This window comes from Colius striatus, chromosome 3, assembly GCF_028858725.1.
Source record: "Colius striatus isolate bColStr4 chromosome 3, bColStr4.1.hap1, whole genome shotgun sequence".
Taxonomy (NCBI): Eukaryota; Metazoa; Chordata; class Aves; order Coliiformes; family Coliidae; genus Colius; species Colius striatus.
This window is the reverse complement of record NC_084761.1, coordinates 19185785-19201761: the sequence shown is the minus strand read 5'-3', so window position 1 is coordinate 19201761 and position 15977 is coordinate 19185785. Positions and strand designations below refer to the sequence as shown.

Below are 15977 nucleotides of genomic sequence, written 5' to 3'. Positions count from 1 at the left end.
AGCACCAGAGCCTGAAGCCAGCTTGATGCGATCATATGTTCTGATATTGAGGGAAGAGTGAAAGAACTGTCAACAGTGAACTGCCTTTAAAAAAAAGGGGGAGTGGGGGGAAAGAAAAAGGAGTTCCCCTACCCCAAACTAAAAGTGCACATGGACCTCAAAGCAAGGAACGCTGTCAGGACTGAGTCCTAGCAAGGACCGAGTGCTCAAACTACCTGAAGCTTAGCACCCTGCCTGCAAGCAGCTGGGTGTGCCATTGTGTGGCTCCAGATGCTCATTCCCTTCTGTCCACAACACCTTCTGCTTCTCTCTCTCCTATCTGATTCTGAAGCTTGGGATGCTTAGAAGGTTTGAGCGCTGCTGCTTTCTTCCTTGTTCCTCTTTTTATCCCATGAAGTCGGACTCTCCACCCTGCCAGGGAAGCAGACTTGGAGAAAGAGGAGGTCCTGCCTGGTCCTCTCTTGCCAAAGACCCTGGCATCAAAGCACAAAACTACATAATCAGAACTGGCAATAACATAAAGTGAAGACAGGTGCAGGAAAGAGGGAAAAGAATGGAGGCACAGTATAATGGTCTGAGGGATGGACATGAAAACAAAAAGAAAGGAGTCACTGGTAGGAGGTTCACTGCAACAGTATTTGATTTTGGAACTCAGTATTGTTGCAGCAGGGACTCCTAAAATTATCTGCCCCTTTTAAAGAAACAAAATAATATCCATGAGAGGTGAGAGGAAACTAAGATTTGAAGTGCCATGGTTTTATTGCTCCCATAGAAGTCAGGCTGCTTCTTACCAATATCTTGTCCACCTACAGCTCAAGATTCTCCTCAAAACAGCCAGTTATTCCTGCACCAAACTCCATATCCAAAAAAGATACTCAGGGTAAGTTACTACCTCTTAAAAATCAAAGAGAAACAGACTTAAGCACAGAGTGAAACAGAATCAGGGGACATTTTCTTACAATTCAGTGCAGCTCTTTGTGGAGATGTAGCTAGGACTCAATTATCTAAAGCAGGTGCCCATTACAAGAAGTTAGAGAGCAAAGATGCTCTTGAGTGTTGAAGATGCACCATGGCATTAAGGCAAGGTTCTGTGTGGCTTTTCTACCAGCAGAAGTCTGCTACAATATTATTTCCTTCATGACTTCCATCTCCCTGTCACACTGCCCGAGATGACTGAAATACCTAGCTGTAGCTGCTTTCTACAGATAAAAAGTGTACTAAGACATGTGAAAATGATCTATAAATCCAGGTTAGACAATTACTTTAAAATAAGAAAATACTAAGCTTTCTTCTGACTGATTTAAAAATTTCCTTTTCTACAGGAAGGCTCATGATATAAAAGAAAGTTGAACTGAAGTGACTAACTGACAGCATCTCTAGTTTTCTGATGGGACTGTACTGTGGAGAATGACAGAGAAGACTCTTTTTATTAGAGAAGAGCTTTTAGTTCTTGCCTCAGAAACCCCAGACCATAAGGGTGCAGATGGAGTCTGAGGACTTGTTGCCCTAAGATAGCTTGAGGCCTGATAGACTACACCAAAGCTTTTGATTATGTGGGTGTTGGTATGGTCCAGGAGAAGGCCAGTTCCTCTGCTGCTGCAGGTTCCACAAGCCTGGAATACAGTAACAGCCTGGAAGCAACCCCCACTTCCAAAGTCTGCAGTGCTGTCATTGAACTGGATGAACAAAAAACTTCACCAGTTTAAAAACCCCAACATCCAAGGAGATGGCAGGACAGTTAGTGAAAAAGCATTGCTGACTGCTGCCATAAAGAAGTGCACTCAGATGAGAAGAGATGCAATGTATTAAAGGGATTATTAAGACAATACGGGATTTCTGACTTGAGAGCCCATAATGGACTACAAATACCAATTTTAGTAACAGTACTTTTTAAATGGTCCTTGATTTCAAGATAATGTCTGCACACCGTTATGGCCAACCATTTTCAAATAAGAGAGAAAAGGCTTTTATCATAGATTTCACTGAAATGTAACACATGTTCACTCATTAGAAAGCCGGTGAGCAGCATCCCAGCATGCGGATTCTGGTTCACATGCCTGCAGGTCTCAGAAAGCCAGGAGCACTGCTAAGATGGCAGTCCACAGTGTTGAAGCTGGTCTCATCTTCCATTTATTCAGTAGCAGTCATGAAAGAAAACTCTCTCAACAGATAGCCTATGTCAGATATAGCTTTCCTGTTATTTTACCTATTTCCCATAGTATCCGTGTTTCCCAACATGATATGAGTTACAATTTTAAGTCACACATCCAGTGACTGTTTTAATGATCTTTACTCACCACTTTGCAGCAGAGCGGCCAGAACCACCAGAGCAGACCGAGTGCCACTAACAGTAACAGCACAAGAACAGCAATAAGTGCTGCTACTCCACTAGACTATGAAGAAAGCAGAAAGACAGTGTCAGTGATGGTGCAAATAACTGCTGTCTGGCTTTCCCACTCACCCAAAACAGCTGCCTACTGACTGATCCTAAAACTCAAATAAATTGTTCCCACTCACTGGATCCTATCTGCCAACTGTGAATTCCTCACAAAGGATCAAGAAGGGGGTCTTAGCCAAATTTGGATTTGGCACAACTTGAGTGACATCCTCCATATCACTTACATAGGTTATGTAGAAGGGAAGCTAGGATGCTTCAACAGGAGCTGTGTATTACAATGCATGATGTATCAATGCTGAAAAGAGGGAGCAGGTGATAAGATGCTATTCATGTTTCTCATTCCCTACATATTCTGAGGCCTGTAAGTCTCAAGTACTCTAAGGGACTGAAGATGGCATACTGAACACAGCAGTACTAATGGACATACTAAATTGGAAATGACAACACTTTGAAAACTACTGTTTTTCTGCCTGCTTGTAAACCTAAGTTCAACCTAAGTCATTCAAGTCATGGGTAATGGGCCCAACTTGTCCCAGTGCAAGTCAGGATTATTTCTGCTAAAGTCAGTGGATTCATCCTGATATAAAACTGATATCCTTCAGATATCTCAAGAATGAGGCCCAACCTTAAGAAAAGAAGGGGTACACTGACTGCTAAGAATAAGCTGGTAGACACAAACAGGGAAAGTCTCCTAAATCTGTGGACAGGTGCCTTTCCACCATGAAGACACAGATCTGTATGGATTGGCAGGCAGGGAGAATTTTAAGGAATCCCTACTAACAATACTGTCATAATCATATTTGAACCTGAAGCCACCTTCCTAAGAAATCCTGAAGAAGTGTTACTGGTTCCAGCAATCCCACCTTGAATGAGGAAACAAGCAGCACATCTCCCACCACCCCAAATCCCCATCCAGCAGGTGCTTGTATTCTTACACTTGATGTGCTGTGCTGCTGTGCAGGCTTAGAACAGCACTGAGAAAAATGCAATGGTGGCCTTTACAAAAGCAGAAGTTATTCAGACTTTGTCTGGGGAAAAAGGAAAGGAGGGATGCCCAAGGAGTCACTAAAGAGTACAGCATAACTAATTCCGTCCAAGTGAGAAAAGTTGTACTGGAGATGCACCATTGCAGATGGGTGGCAAAACAGATCTTTATTCCAAGAACACAAAGGTGCAGTGAGGTATGTGCATTTACAAGAAACAGGTAAGATGCATGCCTCAGTGCCTTGGATGCTGCAATTTTTTTGTTTATTTTCATTGCAGCAATGTGTGTTTTCTAGGAAAGTTGGAACTTGTAACTGTTCTGTACCGACTAGCCATCAGCTGCTCAGCTATCAGAATTAGTGGAACAATTCTAGCAGTGACCCATTTCTTGCAGTTGCCCATCTGCTACTATGGAAACAGCAGTTCTCCTTGTGTGGAGCTGTCTTTGCTGCAACATGTATGAAAGAAAAAAACCAAATCAAAACAAAGTAATAAAAAAACCCAAACAAAATGATCAGATGCATGACAGTTTTTCCTGTCAATGCACATCTGTACTCATTTTGTTCCTGCTAGTGAAAACTTTTGACCACTGAGAAGCACTATTAAGAGTACAGCAGAGGGAAAGCAGCCATACCCAGCAATTCAAGATGATCTGCTTTGCATCAGTGCTTTTTTTTTACCTATCTGTGCAACCCCAGCAGTTTTTAAAGGGGCATGATCAACTTAACATGTGCTGTTTTCTCTGAAAGGACCAAGGTAATGAGAAAAGCAGTCCTCTGTTAGTCTCCAGCATCACTCCTTATGTGATCATGCTGAGAGGCTGCTTCAGCATGGTTTGGTGTAAGACTGAAATACTTCCAAATGATAAAGAGACTCTTAAACAGAGAAACGTATTTGGGTAGTGTGTGTTTCTTCAGCTCTCGGTTCATTCTGAACACTGAGCAGCTGAACTGAAATGACTCTGATTTCTACAGTTACCCAAGTATTTACAGTTCAAATGAACAGAAGAAAAATGTGAGGTTTTCTCTTTTAGGTTAATCACCTAAATGAAAATATTGTTGGAAAAATACATGCTGATGAGCAGAAGGTACTGTTCTCTATGCTTCTGTGCCTGACAGGAAAGCTGCACTGAAGTCACACTTTAAATGAGGCAAATTTAAAGAAGCACAGTACTTGTTCTGTGTCTAACTGTAAAAAAATTAACTGTCTTGCCTATATAACATAGAAATCAGAAAAAAAATAATAGAGAGCAGAAATATGAGATTAGAAATTTTATATATTTAGTTAGAAAAGTCACTGACTGCCTAAGTATGTGGTTTATCCTAGAAGCTGTTTTTAACTCCTCTTCTATAAGCCTGTGATAAAAACATATCAGGATGTTCACACTACCTTATCGCCAAGCTCAACTTTGGTTCTCCAGCCTGTGCTTTGACAAAGACTGTCTCTCCTGATTAGCAGAGTTGAGAGCCTATGTTCTTCATCTGGACAGCACCAGAGTTGGGCATCCAAAGTCAGATACTGTGAGTATTCTCCTGTAGGACCAGAACCACCTTCCGCAGCCAGGCTGAAGTCCTATGGTTCTGCCTGCTCAGCTCCAGCCTGCTCTCACCGATCCTACTCAGTCGCTGACTGTGTTACACCTGGGTGTATGACATGACCGTACTTATAGTGAGCAGGTCTCTGATGGCACAGAAGCTTCCCACTATATATTGAGAGCCACAGCTGCACAGTCTGCTACGGTAATTTGTTGTAATATATTTAGCAAAATACAATTCACAGGCTAGAGAAAAAGTTAGGCCTTGCACAGACCAGGGGCTCTTAGAGCAGAGCCAGCTGAGGTAGCCTGCAAGAGGAGGATTCCAAGGCTTTCCCTCTACATATAGTTCTGCATCTGGTCTAAATCATCAATCCCTGAAGCAGCCTGCAAAACAGATATAGCAGCAATGAAAGGAGAAATCCTTACAGCAGAGTCTATGTCAGAAAGCAAAGGTAAATCTCCACAAAAGAGATGGCTTTTGTGTGTTATTAGGAAATTTCAGATAATACATATAGCAACACTTATGTGAAATCCTGCAAAAAAAAGATCCTCCTAGAATAAAGCTGTTTGCCACCTTAATAAGAAGAATTAAGAAAATTGGTCTATAGAACTGCAGAAAAAAATCCTGTCTGTGACTCCCTACACACGCTTCATCAGGGAATTACAAAACAGCTCAAAACTCTTTGTTGCATGTAGTGGTGCTATAAAAGAGATTACAAGTGTGTCTCAAAACACAGAGAAAGTTACTTAGGACATAGATATATGTCAACACCTACATATTAAGAAAACCACTATCATTAAATTTTGTCTATTCTATAGGTGTCTGCACAGGTGCATTTTTTAGTTAGGTGGATTTGTGCATTCTCAACATCTAACACACTTGCATGGAGGTTCTCTGCACTGAGAGGGCACACAATGGTAAAACGAGAAGCTGGGGTTTGGGATTTTACATTCAATGATGTTCACCATTTACTTACACACTCTGAAGCAGTGATTGTTAATGAGCTGGACATGAAAGACTGCCCTTCATTCAAACTCACCAAAACTTCCAGAGTTCTGTAAAGAAAGAGAAAACAAAACTCAGCAGCCATGAACAGTCAATGTGCATATATACTACAGAGGTGCTTGTATGTACAGGACCCTGTTCAACAGACAAAGTATTCCAAGGGAAAAAATGAGAGACAGGGCTTCTGGGCTGCACTAGATGTCAGAAGGGACTTCACAGAAATCACAAATTTAAGGTGATTACATTGTGTTGTTATTTCTAGAAAGCACTGATGACTTTTAAGTGATCGTGATACTTCGGTGCTACAGGGTTGGACCTTGCAGCTTTCAGAAACTGATGTTTGGTCATTTCACACTGATCCTTTTTTCCCTCAATTTACATTGTCTCCCAAGGGTACTGAGTTGATTACTAGAGAGAAAAAAATTCAGTCTTCCCAATAGAGAGCTAGCTGAATAGTGAGTATCCCTTCCCAGGCCTGTGTAGCATAAAATACTCCAAGAAGTTTTACATTAAATAAATTCAAGTTCAACTGTAAAAATAACATTGTTTTGTCTGTTCCATAAACATCTCTTTAGTCATACACAGACATTATGGATAAAGATGTCGGATAATTATAAACGGTCAAGACTTACTATAAATAGTACATAAACACTGCATACAAATAGTATGTGGTTTACATTTTACAAATTAACCCTAGAAGAAAACAACACATGGTGAATGTTAAACATAAGAAGACTCTTCAGCTTCTCTGGCTTGGATTCCCAAGATTCAGACAGTTTATGTTATGCATTGGTGTAATTAAATAAAAATATAGATATCCATGAATTAAAATTTTTAATCATTTATACCATTCTTATATGTCATGAATTTTTATTCTGGCACAAGCACTTAAGTCAATATGGAGTTCAAAGCTATTTTAACTAATTTGGCTAATTTCTTTTTCAGTTTTAGTAACAATGGAGAAAGTTGCTTCCGCTAAACTCATTTTTAAATTATGTTATGAATAATTGATCTAACAGAAAGAATAACTCTAATTTACTTCTAATTATTACTGGAATAAGTGAATCAGATCATATAAAAATTTAAAAATCATTCATTCTTCTTCAAATGCACTAAATAAAGCAAGCTATATCAAAACTCTTGTTAGTGATGAATTTTTCACATTATGCTTTTTATTATTTCTTTCTATTATCAATGTTTTGCTTTGCCACATTCATGCAAGCTGCTGTGGGAAAGTGCAGCATGATGCTTCTGCTTGGGTTTGACTGGCAAAACAATCCTTTTGACTGCAGAACAAGAGGGTTTCAGGCTGTGACTTTTCTAAATCAGAGGAAGACTTAAGTACAGCCCAAATCCAGACAGGTGTTACTGAAGACATTTGTGTATTTAAACTCTCAGATGTTTTGGAGATTCGTACATCATAAACACATCCCTCGATGCCAAAGTCTGTCCAAGCCACTAACCCACAGCACCATTACATTAATATCCTCTATCGGTGTCCTGAGGACAGCGTCATTCTACACTCTGGTCATACCACTGCATCAACCAGGGCTGTATAGGTGTAAATGCATCATGGAATCATAGAGTAGCTCAAGATAGAAGGGAATAACTGAATTCAGCCCATAAATACTGAAGAATCCACAGCACACAGAAGTATTTTGGGATAGCAACTTTTCAGTTGAGCACAAATTCAAAGAGGAAATGTTAATCTCTTAAATGTTTTATTTTCCCCCCATTAGCCTTATCTTATGTTTTTACAGAAACACACCACAGCCTCCATACCAAGTTTTGAACTTGGTTACAGCCCAGAAAGGGCATTCCTCACAATCATGCTTCCAGAACATGGAAGCTATTCAGCCTTTCTATTTTAGCTGTACCTAAATATATTGTAGGTTTTCCTCAGCTCTTTTATCTTTGGTTGGAACCATTTCTGTAGTCTGTTGTTGGGCAAAACTACCACTGAGATCCAAAATAATTCTGCCTATGCACTAGTCAAGAACTGCTGGATTTGGCCAGTAACACTTGTCTACAGTTGCTGCCAGCTACTGGGGTTGAATTTCCAAAATGCTGTGAGATGCCTGTGTTTTTTTCCATTTATTTTTTCTTTGAAAAGTGAACGTGAATACTGTTTCCTATGGAGTTTTTTTTGCTAATCAACCAATTCCCTTTGCTGCCTGGTAGTATCATCCTCCCTCTATACCCATGTATGTTCTTTTCAGTCAGGACAGCAATTCCTGACATCATTTAATAATGTTTTGTAGCCTCTGGCAGTTTGTTGATTTATGCAACTTGCTACTATCAGTCTTCTTTTTCAACCTATGTGGTTGAAAAGGAAGATGCATCAGTGGCTGACTACCAACGCCAACACTAGCAAGCACTGTCTGAAATACCATATACTCAGGCTCACACATTTTTCACCTGAGCAACTGGGAAACAAAACATTTGAAACTTTAGAAGAGAAGTAAAGTACTATTGAGGCATGCTCTCACTGTGCTAGCAGTATCTCTCATTGCTACTCATTTAATTTCATTCTCCTGTATAAGAAAGCCTACACCAAAAAAACTACCAAGTTCACTTAAATGGTAACATAAATTATTTCATACAGATCTTCATAAAAGTAGGCTTTCTCTTATATCTTTAGGAAACAAATTACTTCTTTTGCAGCAATGCCTCCTATACTCACAACCTCCAGGCTGCACTTCCACCCTGGTATGTCAGCAAGACTATAGGTGCTCATCGTGTCTTACCCTGCGGGTGGGTGTTCTAACTCACTGAAATACTGCATTTCACACCAGCTGTTTCAGTGCCTGTGAAAGGCAGCATACTTTAGGAATTCCTGGACCCGTGACTTAGGTGTTGGGCTTTCTTGGCTTTTCCAGAAAAAGTCCAGCTTTCAAGATCCTGTTCAACTTCTCACTCTATTTCTCTCTTACGCGTTATAGCTTCAGGCAAAAGTCACCCTTTTTTCTTCTACCTTCCCTGTGTCGTGCAGCAAACTACATACTCCTGCTGTGAGACATATTGTTTTCTTAAATTTATAGGAAGGGTTCTTTCTTGTTTAAACTTTACAATTTGCTACATAGAGCTGGCCTCTATTTATGGCTACCAAAAAGCTCCACTCAAACAGGGATTCCCAGATGGATTGAGAAGTGGTAATGTTACCACTACTGTCTTCTACAAGAAAAGGCAGCTTTCAATTCCAAGGCCCACCAAAAACCATTTACTTGGCTGATGTGCTGTACAGGTCTGAGAGCTGCATTCCGGCTCCTGACACTTATCTAAATATTTTACCTGGGATTTATGAGAGCAACCGTGAGTAGGGATGTCTGTAATCCATTTATTTACACAACTTGCCCAAATCCCAGAAGAATGTTGTGCTGAGCTGGCAGGGTCACAGGGACACAACTCCAGCATTTCTTAGTTTCAGAATACAGCCACGCTCAGGTACGAGGTAAATGGCGAACAAACGTTTCCTAATAGAGTACGTGAGCTGCTGGAAACAGATCCTTGGAAGTGGCACAAGAATCTCAGTCCAGCAAAAACGCCCAGGAAGTTAGTTGTCATTATCTGACTGGAAGCCTACTACCAAGTCTGCTCAGGACAGTTACTGAAGGCCAGTCGATTCAGACAATTGCTTGAATCAAGAGCTTACCCATATTTTGAGAAGGTAACACTGAGGAAGCTCTTGTCACCCTCTGGGGCAATTCTGCGGACAGTAAAGACTACACATCTGAACCTCATTCACAGCAATACCGCTGTACACCAGTCAGGCAATAGAAAAGATCCTTGGAAAGAGCGCTGATAACCCGTGTGTCTCCTATGGACTGTGGTAAGAGCAGAGTCCTTGGTGCTGTGTGCCTCCTCGTGACTGTCGAGCATTGCATTTCCCCAACCTTTAGCTGTCAGTCTGACAAATATCCCAAGCAACAGGCTCACTGAACACATCAGCTATCAGCACAGATATGAAGCAGTAGGAACAACCAGTTTTTCTATCAACTTCCATTCTGATACACAACCGCAGGGATAAGCCATTTGAGATCTTCATAGGAGTTGATCATACTCTCTTAGTTCTAGAAGCCACAGAGTGAACTCATACAGATAATCATCTCATCTTCAAAAGGATGAACCTGTCAACATACAAAATCACTTCTTTCCTGAAATTGTCATGTCTGTAGGGTGTAAGAAATGCCTTTTTCATTTCTTTAGCATCGACCTATTTGATGGGCGATAAGTATTTGGTGACTCATATAAACACTACCCCTTCAAATTTGGAGTTCCAAAAACTAGGTGCCCTGATTCCTCGTTCACAAACATCCAAGAGAAAGACATATACATACGGACATTCAGTGTTTACTAGTAACTGTCCACATGTGTGAGGCTTTTAGCTCAGCACTCTGTGTAAAATGCAAATATTTTGAAAATAAAACGACATTCAGCAGTGATTCGATTTCTGGGACATTTTCATTTCCCACTGCTGCCTGTCAGTATTTTGTGAGTATCTGGTTCCTTCAGTAAGGCTCAGATACAAAAGAGCTGAACCAGCCTATATCACCAGATAACATTTCTAAATCTTTGAGCCTCTGCTGATACTTTTTTGTAGATTGGAGGACCACAATTCAATGGGTTATGAGACTGTAGTGATTTTTCATTACAGGCTTTGCCTACAAGGGAAGGAGCAGCACAGATTTTGGTCAGCTGGTCATAAGACCATACCTTCAGTCTCCCTGGCAGCTATAATCTGAAACTCCTCAAAAACACCTGCTCAGGCACAAAATATCCACTATTATAAGTATGTATGGCCAGATCTTCCAGCAATTATTTACATGATTTACAAGACTGCACCCATAGTATCTTAATTGCTTTCCAAAGACTCATGGAAATTTGCCACTCCTTTTGCTGATGTATGTGGAGAGAGCAAGACAAGAGAAGAGAAAGTGTCAGTGTCCCACCCTACCACAGAAAGACGGACTATGCTGGTATGGGAGGCCCATCTTTGAACCCTTGATTCACTGTGATCTGGTCACAAACACAACAGCTATACTCGCAAGGGCAGGCCATCCCTGATGTAGAACAAGCCTTCTGACCACGGTGGTTTTTTTGCAAGGAAACATTAGATTAATACTAGTTTTGTACCAGCACTGAACAAAAACAAGTGTGGCACTTTTGAAAGGTGCTGCAGAGCAAAGTATCTACTGAGGTCAACACTAAATGAAAACCACAAAGAATCAGGAAGTGTAAATGTTGATGTTGCTGCAGCAACCCAGGAAGACATCCTGCAATGTTTGGCTAAAACCTCACCTCTGCTGCGTGACACATTCTGTGAGTCACAGTGTGGCTCTTGCATTTATGCACACAAGAAGGGGAAGCAGACCCTTAGGGGAACAATTGGAGGTTCTCATAATCGAGTCTGGCTCACTCCATGCACTGTTATCCCCAAGAACACAAGGAGTTGACCAGCTTCTCTGTGTCTAGCTTGAAAACACAGCTGTGGGAACAAGCCCCTGGGGAAAGTCAAGAGCAGCCCTTCACACTGTTCCTCAAAAACGTAGCAATGCAGAATCTTTTCAAGGCTTTTAGCCAGGATGTTCATTCCTATCTTCTGATCGCTGCTGACCCAGCACTCGAATAAACTGGAATCAAAGAGATGACAAACTTGAGCTAGTAAGCATGTGGAGTTAACACGTTGTGCAGATACTCACAAACTCTCTTGCTTTTTACGTACCACAGTTCTAACATTCAATTTTCCAGTGCTCCATACTTCTAAAGCTATTTCATTGTCATAGGAAAATCTGGGATTTATTTACAGGTCATAGCCCTCACACCATGTGGAAGGGATTTTCCTCTATTCTGTCTGTGAAGTATCTCTTTTTGGAATGGAACCAATCCTGGAAAATGGAGACTGAAAGGAGCTTTTTAAAAATGTTCTTATTTATGCCCAAAGTTAACCACATGACTCTTGCAACTGTCAATTGCAACAGGCACAGCCCACTGGCCGTTCTAACAATTTACCAAAAAAAAGTAACTTGAGAAGACCAAACAACTGCAATTCTTTCTTTCCTTTATGTCCACTGCCGTTTTATTGTTACAGAAGATGAACGTGGCCCACTGCCATATGTCACTACAGCTCTGGTCTAAAGAATTTCATATCCTGTGAAATACAGCTGACATTTCAATCCACGGTACCCTATTTGCAAAGTATTCATTTGCCCCTTACTTTATGAGTATCCAATAAAAGACTGCCATTTTATGACCCATTAAAAAAGATGAAAAATTAAATAAAATTGTGAAAGACATTTGCTGGAAGTAATAAATAATTTACCTCCAATTTTCACGCACTGAAAATTAAACTGGCAACTGCTCAAAAAGTTACTAAAATTATGGTGACTAAAATTATGGTGACAAAGGTATTTTAGAATCAAGTATCAGCATTAAAATAGCTAAAATGCAAGTTGTACATAGCGAGAAGGAAAAAAATATACTTATGTATTTAAAAGGGTGCTTTCCATTACAAAACCTACCTCCATGAATTAATACTTTATTACACAGATAATATTGCTAAGGCAGTAGTGTATGTGTGTGTCTGTGTGGAAAAAGAGTTTGGTGGAACTACCAATTTAAGTATAATTTTTTGCACACTTATCACTTTACACTCACGTAATTTACAACCTGTCAGCACAAAGGGGTGCTTTGGTGACCACCCTTAGATGGTCACCTGAAGGATGGGGAAACTGGAACACATGGTGACTGACAACAGCACGTCTAGGTTTTTAGCACAGATGTACTCACCACTGTTCACAGCTGGAGGAAATACAAGGTGTCACTCAATGCAAGTATTCTGCGGTTTAGAGTTTGAGGGAACAGCTCCATTGCCGAACAATACCAAGTTCACCTCAGGAGGTGGGCTGAAATTTTTAGTCGCAGGCAAGGCAGCCTCTGTCATGCCATCTCTCATTTTCTGCCTGAAGGTTGAAAAGCAGGGGCAGTGGCATACACAGGGAGACACCTAATGCTCAGCTATACAGTAGGGGAGACAGCCGTAGGACTCTGAGCAACAGGCAATTGTGTCTCATTGGGGTCAGCTCTAATTTCACTGTATGGATGCAAGGGCTTCATTTGATCACCTTGAGTTTGACATTGTTGGCCATTACTTGCTGGGAATACACCTAATATTTACCCAGACATTATCACCAACAAAAGCGCAGCGTGTCCCTTCCCCTGTTTGCCACTAACAAACACACTGGGACCACAGATCTGACTCTGTGTCAAGGGACACATCCCTACAGCAGGAGGAGGCCATGCAAAGCCACGCAGGACGGGATTTCAAGTCCTTCTGGTTTTGTTTCTTTTCCTAGTTCAAAAGCTCCAGCTGTGTAAGGACACGGCAAGCTCCCTTGAAGCAGGGTTACAAACCTTGCCTGACAAATGTTCAGTGCAGTTCCACTGTGCCAAGGGTCACCTCGGCCTGGAAAGCATAGAAGCCAGTTAAGTCAGTGGGAACTGTACTAGAGACAGTAATCTGCAATTACTAAAATGGTCATTTTCTTCCCATCAACCACATAGGCACAAAAAAAGAATATTTAACTGTTTTCCCGAGGAAAGCAAGACCTGAATACTGTGCAAATCATTACAGTGTTCTGGGATTTTGGTAAAGAATTAGTACAAAATCTTCCTCTCCTACCCCTTCTTTGGTGTAGTTTAGCATTGACATAAATTCAAACTTTAATTCTCTTTGGAGCCCCTCATTACCCCAGAACTACAGAGCTTTCTCAGCTGTATTCAATATAGTGTCTGTTAGGGTTTGGCTTTACCCAGGAAATGGACAGAAGTGCACAGACAGTAAGAATTTCACTGCTGGGAAGTGTGAGTGAATTTTAAAGAATTGGTAGCCAGCAGTGAATTAGCTCTGATCTCCTGGAATCATGGGAACTTGCAGTAACAGGGTATGAAATGTCATTATTATGTTAAATTAGTCTATTAATTCAGCTCAGGATACTATGTCCGCTGCATAATATTAAGCACTTAGTTCTGCTCACGCACTCTTTCTTAATGCTCTGGGAACACTGTGTGCCCTATTGAGGAACGTGAAGGACTGCATTAGAAATTACTACTGATCTTAACATCAGATCCATATGTCTTAGGAGCCAGTTAGCCTATACAATTCATTGAGAATGTTTCCATCTGTGAATAGTTCCCATTATAATCTAATTATGCCAAACTAAATGTATTTCTAAAATATTTTCAGAATTTAATATTAATAACAGACATTAAGCCTAATTCAGCCCTATTTCTGCTTTTCCCCTACCTGAGTTTATTTCTCTAGCTATTTTGGAGGGGGGAGATTGTACCACATGAATAATAGGTAATCATACTTTTTTAAGTTATTTTTCTGGGAATAAAATGCTTGCATAGGAAAAAAAAGTTCAAGTGCTGGTGCTGAAGCTAAATACTACATTTTAGTGACTTTGCAAAGAAAGGACTTAGTCCACGCAGAAGAGGATCTGATTCATGTCAACTCTCTTCCACCAGTGCTACTGGGGAAGAACAGCAGCTGTTTACATTGAAGGATAATGTTAATATGAAATCAGTGGATCTAATTAGCTGTAAGTATATCTATGATGGAAAAGTATTCCAGTCACCTGAGTACAGAGGCTCTAGAATGAGAAAAACAGGTGAGAACAATCTGCTTTGGAGGTGGCATCCTACCACTTTGTGAGCATAAGGAACTCACATGGCTGACAATCGCAGTAGGAAGTTAAAAGGGGGCAAGCATTCCTCCTTTCTTCTTGCGTTTTTTGGTATTGGCTAGTCTTACATTCTTGGTGTTGGAGCAGCTACTGTGTGTAGGGATTATAGACCTGGCAAAGGCTGACAGGCCAAAGGAAACTCTTTGTTTGTCGTGATAGCTGGTACCACCTTTTGCAATGGCAGACAGCCTATTCTCTTTCATCGACCACTTTCTAAGGTACAGGTATATGACTGCTTACTGTGAGTTTAACTAGTCATGTGCAGTTATTGTGTCTTTTATCCTAATGACTGATGTTATTTGAAATGTGAAATAGCTTAGTCAGCAAGCTACCTCTAAACTGAGAAATCCTATTGAATCCTAATTTTAATTGCTTCCCTTTTCTCTGGACAAAGTGTTCTTGTAGCAATGTATAGTCAGAATGTAGTTTACAGACTGAGGAGGACACTTGGAAAATGGGTCCTTGAACACACCCTTGAATATTTAAACAAATTGTCTTTTAAGTGGCAAAGTACTCACGTGCATTGCCCCTTACATTAATAATGCTATTCTGTGGCTAAATTCAGCTCTTGGTTAATTGTCACTAAGGTTGTGATGTGGGCATTGAGTGAATACAACCACAAAAATGAAGTAAACGTAACCTCTTAGCTGGGAAGAGAATGGAAAACACTCAACATGCCACATGAAATATTACTGTTTCTTAAATTTCTCTGAAAGATAGACAAGTAAAATCTGCACCTTGTGTACAACTTCCTTCTTTGGCACTTCTTTGCACTTGCAACGTGTTTTCCAAAATTTTACTTTTCTCAGCCAAGACAAGGTGACAAAAATCATAGTAGTATTTCCATCCACAGCCATAGAAAACAAAAGTAATTGTCCCCTTCATCAGGTTTTCAGCTGTTCACTTCCAAGTCACAAGACAACTGAATGAAGTTACACACAATTTTCTCAATACTCCTTAGGGCTGACAACTTTCTACTGATATTAATGAACTTAATGAAGTTATGGGCTTGTCTGGGTAAATAGCTCATCTTGTATGTTTATTTACACACTTGGGAAATCATATGGATTTGCATCTCTGCATGCAATTCAAGTGGGAGATAGACCAGGTGTGACTTGTGAAGAGCATCACTTAAACGTACATTTAGACTTTATTTGTAATAACACCTTCAGAATTTCTTAGCTTATGTATTTTGCATTTTCTTTCCATCTGGTAAAAGGAATGCAGAAAGACAAAGGCTAATTTTAACTTACAATTGTTACTGACTAACCCTACATGGAAAGGTTGCAGTGTAGGATGAACACAGCA

The 15977-nt window shown here is 40.4% G+C and overlaps 1 protein-coding gene across 2 annotated transcripts in view; it reads right to left on the bottom strand.

Moving 5' to 3' along the window:
- ANTXR2 (ANTXR cell adhesion molecule 2) overlaps positions 1-15977 on the bottom strand; it is a 109119-nt gene that overhangs the window by 50271 nt on the left and 42871 nt on the right. For both annotated transcript variants that reach the window (XM_061993807.1, XM_061993806.1), the window contains exons 11-12: positions 5897-5975; positions 2298-2393 (exon numbers count right to left, since the gene is read on the bottom strand). In XM_061993807.1, the coding sequence (XP_061849791.1) occupies positions 2298-2393; positions 5897-5975 (175 nt within the window). The remainder of the gene's footprint in view (positions 1-2297; positions 2394-5896; positions 5976-15977) is intronic.